The sequence below is a fragment of the Otolemur garnettii genome, unplaced genomic scaffold (genome assembly GCF_000181295.1).
Source record: "Otolemur garnettii isolate 467f Iridium unplaced genomic scaffold, OtoGar3 scaffold00042, whole genome shotgun sequence".
NCBI classification, from domain to species: domain Eukaryota; kingdom Metazoa; phylum Chordata; class Mammalia; order Primates; family Galagidae; genus Otolemur; species Otolemur garnettii.
The window spans coordinates 9184419-9194911 of record NW_003852437.1 but is presented as its reverse complement, the minus strand read 5'-3'; the positions used below and the strand labels follow the sequence as shown (position 1 = coordinate 9194911).

General features: G+C 39.7%; 1 protein-coding gene across 6 annotated transcripts in view; it reads right to left on the bottom strand.

Annotated features, from left to right (window-relative positions):
* Positions 1–10493, bottom strand: part of REPS1 (RALBP1 associated Eps domain containing 1) — a 79283-nt gene that overhangs the window by 37593 nt on the left and 31197 nt on the right. For all 6 annotated transcript variants that reach the window (XM_012805462.2, XM_003790282.3, XM_012805461.2 and 3 more), the window contains exon 2: positions 611–734. In XM_012805462.2, coding sequence (XP_012660916.1) covers positions 611–734 — 124 coding nt within the window. The remainder of the gene's footprint in view (positions 1–610; positions 735–10493) is intronic.

Below are 10493 nucleotides of genomic sequence, written 5' to 3'. Positions count from 1 at the left end.
CCTGCCAGCTCAGGTGTATGTGGCTGACACCTTAGCCACTTGAGCCACAGGTGCCGAGCCATAAGTGCCTATCTTTATAGAATTTCTATCTTATTTCACATTAACAAGCCTCCAAATAATTAAAAAATAACATTTATAATGTGGTCAGATGTCTGTGACTAGGTTTTGTTTTGCCAATATTTTAATATTATCTCTATCAATCAGAAAGTTTGGTTAACTGATACTTTCTAATTTCAAGCATAGCCTCCATAGCCTTATAGAGAAGTACAAGGTTTTATTAGGAAAGAAGAAAATAAAGGAGCTGGTTGCTACAATTCATCATTTACCTTAGTAAAATTATATACCTAAGTTCTTTCATGCAATTTTTAGTTAAGTAATTCTGACAAATTGCTATCTGGATGGAATGCATGCCGTTCATATGATACATCATAGTGGAGGAAGACAGACACACGTCTAATCTTCTTAATGCAAGGGAGTTAGAACAGCCACGACACTTCACTCAAGGCCACAAATGCCACTATAATATCAGAAAGACTTGAGTTTTACTGACTTGACTTCACTTGTAACATAGCCCATTTTCATTTTAGTAACAATTCTAGTCCATATGTACCTGTATTTATACTTTCCACTCTTAAAGGGAAACCAGACTGTGCGACAGCTACAAGTTTCAGAGCAATGTAGAACTGACTTCTTCCAAAATAACCAAGTCTTGTTGCGCCACAAAGCTCCATGATCTATAAAAGAACACAATGTTAACATTAAGATTTATGACAAAAATTCTGTTCAAAAATAAACAACTATCCAACTTATTGGTAACTTCTCTAAAGTATGTATCTACTAGATGGTATAATACTCTCAACTGACAACAGACTTCCTCAAGGTCCAAGTTCATGTATTTTAAAACAAAGTCGTGGACTTTTATAAAAAGGTCATCATTCTCCTTTTTATCAAAATCTCCACAATGAGATCATTAGAATAACTGTTTTTCGTGAAGAGACACATTTTTCCAGAAACAACGTAACTTCTACTCTTCTTCCCAGACACTGTGCATACAACCAGCCACATGACCAACAAGACTATCATGCACCCATTTAAAGTAACAGTCACAAAATGATGTAAGAAAATCCTAAGAATATATTCAGTGGGGAAAAACAGAAAGATAGATAATTTTAACCACATGAATACAAATATGGAAAGTACATCAAAAAGCCGCCAGCAGTTTTGTCAGCGGAGGTTGAGAGTAGGGCTTTTCTTCTTATTTTCCAAATTCTATTTAATGTAATTACATGACATTTCTTTAAAGCAGTAACAAAAATTTCTGTCCTTTTTTTAGAAGCATGCAATATCTGAGGATCAATATTGATTATTCTACAAGTAGGCTGGTTACTACGAAGGAATACCAGACTTGAAAAAGGATTTCAGGTTATAAGATTCAATTATAAATTCAAAAGCTATCCAGACAAAAGCTTTTCAACATTACTAATTGATCTTAAAAAAAATAAGCACTAAGTATGTTTCTGGCAATACAAACTCTAGTAGAGAGGGAGTAGATTTAGTTTATTTTCTTTTTCTCAAAATATTCAAAGGAAGATAAGGTAGCTGAAGTTAAGGTATTAAGTCTGAAGAAAAGTATTCACAGAACCGAAGGGAAAAAAAAGCACCTATCAATCAATCCTAAACAATGTGCCACAACAATAATAGCACTGTGTACAATCCCAAAAAAGATGACTAATTTTGGCTGATGGATCAGTACTGGAAGAAGTTCCTGTTTTCTGCTGCTAAGGGGTTCGTAATTCTGAAGAAATTTAAAAGGGCAAAGAGAATAAGAGGCATGTTAATACCATTAAGGGAAGTAAAGTACAAAGAAACTAACTTATGAAAGGAAGTTTGCACAGTCTTGCAGGCATTTTAATTATGATTTTTTGTGTGTGTTTGTGCGCAGTTTTTGGCCGGGGCTGGGTTTGAACCCGCCACCTCCGGTATATGGGGCCACCCTATTCCTTTGAGCCACAGGTGCCGCCCTAATTATGATTTTTGACCACCACTCATTTCTGCCCACCTGACACCCCATAGAGAATTATTACACATCTTAGATACCTTTGTTGATGAAACAAATCGTTAATACACTGCAGGCACTGGCTAAATAAAATGAAGACCTGAAAGGAGACCACAGTATGTAGTTTGTCAAAACTCAGGGAAGATACCCGCAGGAAAAGGCAAAAAATGAGGAGGTCATGTTCAAAAAGGCAGCCAGAACCTCGCTGTTGTTTTAATTAGTGTTTATTAAATGTTTTGCGTTTGTTAGCCATTTGCATTTCTTTCCTGTGAATTATCCAACTTGTCCTTCATTAACTTACTGATTTTAAGAGGTGTTATTATATCATGGATAGTGACTTCTAAACTACCATGGAATTACTTCATTTATTCCATCAATTACTACTTACTGAGCACCAATCTGCATGTCAGTGTGTGGAGGCGGGTTTGGGCAGGAGGGGGAAGGGGCAGCAGCAAATGAAGCCAATCAGACTGTACACACTGCTTCCAGTTTATGTTTCTTCAAAGTCCTGCTTTGGTGGCATAACATTTTATAACGTCTATACAAATGTATCATTTTTACCCTTTTATGGCTTTTGGGTTTGCCATACTTAGAAATCCCTTATAATGTTTTCTTTGAGAATGTTTATGATTAATTTTGAAATTTGTAAGTCTGAGGCTGGGCATGCTCATAGTAAAATAAATAAAATAATACTTAAGGATACAGAATTAAAAGTTCCTATAGTCTTCATCAGAAATAATATCTCTTAGAGCATTCAGGCAAGAGAAATAGAAAGTATCCAAATTGGAAAGGAGGAAGTCAAACTGTTCCTGTTTGCAAATGGCATGTCCTTATATGCAGAAAAACCTCAAAAGACTCTACCCCCAAAATCTCTCATATTTGAGAACAAATTCATTAAAGTTGCAGGATACAAAATCACTATACTATACAAAAATCAGTAGCACTTCTTCTATACACAAACAGCAAACTAGAAATCAAGAAGGCAATTCCATTTACAATACTACAAAAAAACAAAACAAAACAAAACAAAAAACACCTAGGAATAAATTTAACAAAGAGAAAGACCTCTGCAAAGAAGATTATACACACTATGAAAAAAACTGAAGAGGATATAAACAAATGCAAAAACATCCCATGCTTGTGGATGGGAAAAATTAATGTTGTTAAAATGACAACACTGCCTAAAGCTATCTGCAGATTCAATGCAACCCCTATCAAAATACCAAATACATTCTTCAAAGAGATAGAAAAAAAAATCCTAAAATTTGTATGGAGCCAAAAAATACCTTAAATAGCCAAAGCAATCCCGAGCAAAAGAACAAAGCTGGAAGTATCATGCTACCAGACATCAAAGTATACTACAAAGCTGTAATAACCAAAATAGAGTATACTGGCATAAAAACAGACACACAGACCAAGGGAACATAGAACAGAGAACCTAGAAGTTAATCCACATAGCTTCAACCAACTGATTTTTCGACAAAGGTGCCAAAGAGCACGCATTGGGGGAAGGACAGTCTCATCAATAAATGGTACTAGGAAAACTGGATATCCACATGCAGAAGAATGAAACCAGACCCCCCACCTCTCACCCTATATAAAAATCAATTCAAGGTCTCGTGCAGGGGAAGCTGAAGCAGGTGGATTGCTTGAACTCACAAGTTCGAGACCAGCCTGAGCAAGAGTAAGACACCATCTCTACTAAAAACAAAACCTAGCCGAGCATAGCAGCCCATGCCTATAGTCCCAGCTATTCAAAAAGCTGAGGCAAGAGTATCGCGCAAGCCTGGGAGTTTTGAGGACACCATGAGCTATGACCTCATATCATTCTACCCTGGATTATAGAGTGAGACTCTCTCAAAAAACAAACAAACAAACAAAAAACCTCAAAATGGATAAAAGACCCAAATATAATATTAAGACCTGAGACAAAGACAATAGAAGAAAACAAAGAAATACAGAGAAGTGCTTCAGGACTTTAGTCTAGAAAAGATTTTTATGAAAAAGACCTCAAAAGCATAGACAGGCTCAGCGCCTATAGCTCAACTGGCTAAGGCGCCAGCCACGTACACCTAAGGTGGTGGGTTCGAATCCCCAGCCCGGGCCCGCCAAACAACAATGACGGCTGCAACCAAAAAATAGCCGGGCGTTGTGGCGGGTGCCTGTGGTCCCAGCTACTTGGGAGGCGGAGGCAGGAGACTCGCTTGAGCCCAGGAGTTGGAGGTTGCTGTGAGCTGTAATGCCACAGCACTCTACCCAGGGGGACAGCTTGAGGCTCTGTCTCAAAAAAAAAAAAAAAAAAGCATAGACAACAAAAGATAAAATAAATAGGATTATATTGAACTAAAAAGCTTCTACATAACAAAGGAAACAATCAACAGAGGGAAAAGACAACCTGTAGGTTGGGAGAAATACCTGCAAGCTACTCGTCTAACAGGGGACTACTGTCTAGAATATACAAGGAGCTAAAACATCGCTACAGCAACAAAACTCATTAAAAAATGGGCAAATGATCTGAACAGACATTTCTCATACAAATAGCCAACAAATATGTAAAAAAATGCTCAATATCACTAATCCTCAGGGAAATGCAAATCAAAACCACAATGAAGTATTTCAACCCGGCTAGGATGCCTATTATCAAAAAGACCTCCCACTCCCCCCAAAGGAAAAAATCCTGGTGGCAAGGATGCAAAGGGGAACTCACACACTGTTGGTGGGAATGTAAACATAGTACAGTCACTATGGAGATTAGTGTGGAGAGTCATCAAAAAAAATCACCAATAGCGGGGCAGGTAGGAGGCCAAGGCAGGTAGACTGCTTGAGCTCACAGGTTCAAGACCAGCCTAAGCAAGAGTGAGAGCCCATCTCTAAAGTAGCCAGGCATTGTGGTGGGCACCTAGGAAGCTACTTGGGAGGCTGAGGGAAGGCGATTACTTGAGCCTAAGAGTTTAAGGTTGCTGTGAGCTATGACGTCATGGCACTCTACCAAGGGCAACAAAGTAAGAATCTGACTCAAAAAAAAAAACAAAAAATCACAAACAGAACTACCATATGATCCAGTAATCCCACTAAAGGAATTTTTAAAGGATGAGGCAATAGAAAAGCGTAGCTCTGTGTACCTAGGTGTAGCTTCTCAGCTCACGTGTTTATTGCAGCACTATCTACAATAACAAAGATAGAGAATCAACCTAGGTGTTCAACAACAGATCAAAGATAAAGAAAATGTGGCATATATACACTATGAAATACTTCACTGTGGAATGAAATCCTGTCATTTGAATCCATGGATAGAACTCTGGAGAACATTATCGTAAGTGAAATAAGCCAGGACACTGTGCATTCTTACATGTGGAAGCTTTAATAAGTTGACCTCATAGAAGTGAAAAAGTAGAACACAAGATACTAGAGTTGGGAAGGGTAGAGGAAAGGGGACAACAGGGAGAGACTTGTTAAAGAACACAAAATTATAACTAGATAGGTGGAATAAATTCTAGTGTTTTATATCACATATGATGACTATAGTTTCAAATAGCTACAATGTTCTCAACACAAAAAATAAATGTTTGAGATGGATATGGTAATTGCCCTATACACTACTATGTACCCCATGAATACATACAATAATTATTTGCCAATTAAAAAAAATAAAGGCTCAGTGCCTGTAGCACAGTGGTTATGGTGCCAGCCACATACACCAAGCCTGGCGGTTAGAACCGGCCCCACCTCCTAAAACAACGACAACTGCAACAAAAAATGGCCAGGGCTGGGTGCCTGTGGCTCAAGCGGCTAAGATGCCAGCCACATACACCTCAGCTGGCAGGTTCAATTCCAGTCCGGGCCCACAAAACATCAAAGACGGCTGCAACAAAAAAATAGCCAGGTGTTGTGGCGGATGCCTGTGGTCCCAACCACTTGGGAGGCTGAGGCAAGAGAATCGCTTAAGCCCAAGAGTTGAAGGTTAAGCTGTGATGCCACAGCACTCTACCGTGAGAACAACATGGTGAGACTCTTGTCTCAAAAAAATAAATAAAATAAAAATAAAATTTAAAAGAGATAGTTACATAAGACAGATAACCTTTTATAGTAATTCTAAGGTATCCTACTAGCTATACAATACAGACCTGAAAGCAACTTTTAACAAAGACTTTATCATGATGGTAAACTTAAAAGTAACGCTTTTCCTCCATGTGTTCTTCCATTTTTTTCCTACATCTGTACAAATATAAGCACACATTTTACACTAATCGGGTGATGCTGTTTATGATTTTTTTCATAAGTTACTCAAAGACTTTTCTGTATCAGCATACATAGGTCTGTAATTTTTTCATAATGTATTTCACTGTATGGACAGATGCAACATTACACATTAACTAATCATCAGGTTTTTCCAGTTTTCCATTACCAACAATACCATAAACATTTTTGTGCACGTTTGTGTACTTAACGTAACTTTAGAATCAATTTTCTTTAGTGGAATATGACTTAGATATAACACGGTCAAGTACTAAAAATTCTGAGTGACTACCACATCTTACTGACCAGCACAGAATCTTGGTTGTGTGGTCTAAGACAAGAAAGGGAAGGGAAGTCAATGTTTTCATTAACTTTATTGGCTTCACAAAAATGTATTAGTCCTAGATATAACAGCACTCCTAAGAAAAAATAAACTAGATTATAGTTTGCTTTAATACTGACACAGGTCAATGTGGCTAGGAAATCATTGTTACATCATTCATACAGAACTTGAGCAAATTACATAACTTTACTGTGCCTCAGTGCAGGAGACACCAACAGCCAGATGACCTCCGAGCAAGATGATCTGCAGCTGAGGCGTGGACCTCAGGCCATTCCTCCACAGGAGTTCCTTGTGAAAGAAGAGCTCATGCACGTAGTCATTGTTAATTACTCCCCTCACCTGTGTTGTTCTGGCTCAATAAAAGGCTGGTGCGGAGGTTGCTCGGGGTTACCTGGAAAGTAAGGGCTAGCCTGCCTTCCACAAGCTTGTACTTCTAATCCGCCTCTCGCCTGGTTCCTTCCTGTGCTAACGGAGACCAGGGTCCTAGAAGCCCGACGGGTTGCGACACCCCAGTGCCCTCATATGTAAACTGAGGAAAACAGTATACTAATTCAATTGCTAGGAGGATACAATGAGACTCTATTCAATAAAGCACTTAGAAGTGTCTGGTCCATGAATGCCACTATTACTTTCCATTTAGTACCCTGATCATAGTGAACTTTATATAGTTAGGGATTTCAGAGACTAAGCCACTCTTTTTTTTTTTTTTGGAGACAGATTCTCAAGCTGTTGCCCTTGGTAGAGTGCTCTGATGTCACTGCTGACAGCAACCTTAAAACTCTTTGGGCTTGGCTCGGCACCTGTGGCTCAAGTGGCTAAGGCACCAGCCACATACACCTAAGGTGGCGGGTTCAAATCCAGCCCAGACCCGCCAAACAACGATGGCTGCAACCAAAAAATAGCCTGGCGTTGTGGCGGGTGCCTGTGGTCCCAGCTGCTTGGGAGGCGGAGGCAGGAGACTCGCTTGAGCCCAGGAGTTGGAAGTTGCTATGAGCTGTGATACCACAGCACTCTACCCAGGGGGACAGCTTGAGGCTCTGTCTCAAAAAAAAAAAAAAAAAAAAAACTCTTTGGGCTTAGGCAATTCTCTTGCCTCAGCCTCCCAACTAGCTGGGACTATAGGTGCCTGCCACAATACCCGGCCATTTTTTTGTTGCGGTTGTCTATTGTTTTTTAGCTGGCCTGGCTGGGTTCAAACCTGCCAGCCTCAGTGTATGTGGTTGGCACCCTACCTACTGAGCTACAGGCACCGCCAACTAAGCCATTCTTGAAAACCACATTTTCTTGAGAGGTAAGAGCTAGCACCTTGAAGTACTAATACAAGTGTTATTAAAATTTTTTTTGATAGAGGCTGGGCGCAGTGGCTCACGCCTGTAATCCTAGCACTCTGGGAGGCTAAGGTAGGTGGACTGCCTGAGCTCAGGAGTTCAAGACTAGCATGAGCAAGAGCAAGACTCCATTTCTACTAATAGCCGGCAGTTGTGGTGGCTGCCTGTTGTGCCAGCTATTCAGGAGGCTGAGGCAAGAGAATTGCTTGAGCCCAAGAGTCTGAGGTTGCTGTGAGCTGTGACACCACAGCACTCTACCGAGGGAGACAAAGTAAGACTGTCTCAAAAAAAAAAAAAAAAAAAAATTTTTTTTTCTTCGATGGAAAGGCTTTTAAATTACAGGATGCTCTCCTGTCTTCTTAAGCATCCACTTTTGAAACTTCTGTTTTAAGACAATACAGTGAGCACAGGAATTTACCTCCTCTTCCTTCAGGAATCTCATTAAAATGACAGTAAGGGAATAAACCCACAACAATAAAGGGGAATCAGCTGACAGAAAATTTCAATACATGTTAGCAATCAGAAAACAGAGTAGAGATGGAAGAAAAGAGTGCCAAGAATATCCATGGAGAAGAACCAATTCGCCCAGCAAAATTCAGACTCACCCACAAATGCTAAAAATGGGATTGAGACAGAGAATGAAGATCCCCGTCTCCTGTTGTTCACAGGTGTCAGTAACCAGCCTCTACTCCCTTCCCCATGCAAAAGCAAACAGACACTGGAAGGTGTATCTCTAAGGAACAAAGTGTTAGAGAAAAACACATTTACCTCTTCCAGTAAGAGTCACACAGAGCTCAGTTTTTCTATTACTTCGTCTTAAATATGAGCGCTTACCAAATACTAATCCAAAACTGAGGAAAGTTTATGTAGTAAAAGCGAACTGTCAAATTTACAAACAAATAAAAAAAAAAAACTGAGGAAAAAAGATAGTTCAAGGAACAAAGAACACTTAAAAATTTTCTGTTACCCTCTGACAGATTTAAGACAATACTCCATTCATAAAACAGAACAAGATATATGGAAAAGTAACAATTAAAGACTAAGACACCTTGAAATACACAAAGTTTAACAGAAATACTGGAAGATAAAACAGAAAAATCTCTCCACAAATAGAAAGAATAACAATGAATTGGAAAAACAGAAGAGAAAAGAAACAGAGGACTAATCTAAGAGGACCAATTTTCATTAAAATGAGGTCTATGGACTGCCCTGAGTGCAGTGGTGTTTACAACTAACTGATCACAACCAGTTATAGATTCCTTTGTTTCTTTTCCACTCCCACTGCTTCTTTTTACTAGCCTTAAAAAAGAGAGATAGAGATAGAGATAGAGATAGAGAGAGAGAGAAAGAGAAAGAGAGAAAGAGAGAGAGAGAGGCCTACAGGTAGGTATGGTAGCTTATACCCATAATCCCAGCACTGTAGGAGGCTGAGGCCAGAGGATTACTTGAGGCCAAGAGTTCAAGACCAGCAGGGCAACACAGGGAAAACCCTGCCTCTACAAAGAAAAAAAATTAAAAAAAAAAAAACAAAATTAGTGAGGCAGGCTTGGCGCCCATAGCACAGTGATTACGGAGCCAGCCACATACACTGAGCGTGGCAGGTTTGAACCCGGTCTGGGCCACTAAACAACCATGACAACTGCAACAAAAAGTAGCTGGTCGTTGTGATGGGTGCCTGTAGTCCCAGCTACTCAGGAGGCTGAGGCAAGAGAATGGCTTTAGCCCAAGAGATTGAGGTTTCTGCGAGCTGTGACACCATGGCACTCTACCAAGGGCGACATAGTGAGACACTGTCTGGAAAAAAAAAAAATTACCCAGGCATAGTGGTGCTCACCTGTAGTCCCAGCTACTCAGGAGGCTGAAACATGAGGATGGCTTGAGCCCAGGAGTTTGATGTTGCAGTGGGCTAGGATCACACCACTGCACTCCAGCTTGGGTGACAGAGTGAGACCTATTATCTGTCAATCAAGAAATTTGTTCATTCATTTGTTCTTGATATTTTTTTAAAAAGAGAATTACAAAGAAAACAGGGAAAATAGAAGAGTAAATAACTAAAGTAAGAAGAGATTTCGCCCACAGCCAAAGAACACAAGTTTCCAGATTCTGAAGATCTACTGCGTGCTCAATGCCAAGGGGGAAAAACTCCTGAACACATTACTGTGGAACCTCAGAACAGCAAAGATGAAACAAAAATCATAAAAGCACAGGAACAGGGTGGAGGGGAGGGAGGTGAAATAGTATTAATCACTTAGAAGACACTAACTAGACTGGAACCAGACTTCCTATCGACAACACTGAATATCAGAAAATAATAAATCAACATCTAGAAGGTTCTAACAAAAAAATCTCAATCCAAAATTCTGTATCCAAACTATCATCCAGATGAAGGACAGAATGGACGCATTAATACACGCAGACATTTTTTAAGTTTATCTCTTTTTTTTTTTTTTTTTTTTGAGATGGAGCCTCAAGCTATCCCCCTGGGTAGAGTGCCATGGCATCACGGCTCATAGCAACCTCCAACTCCTGG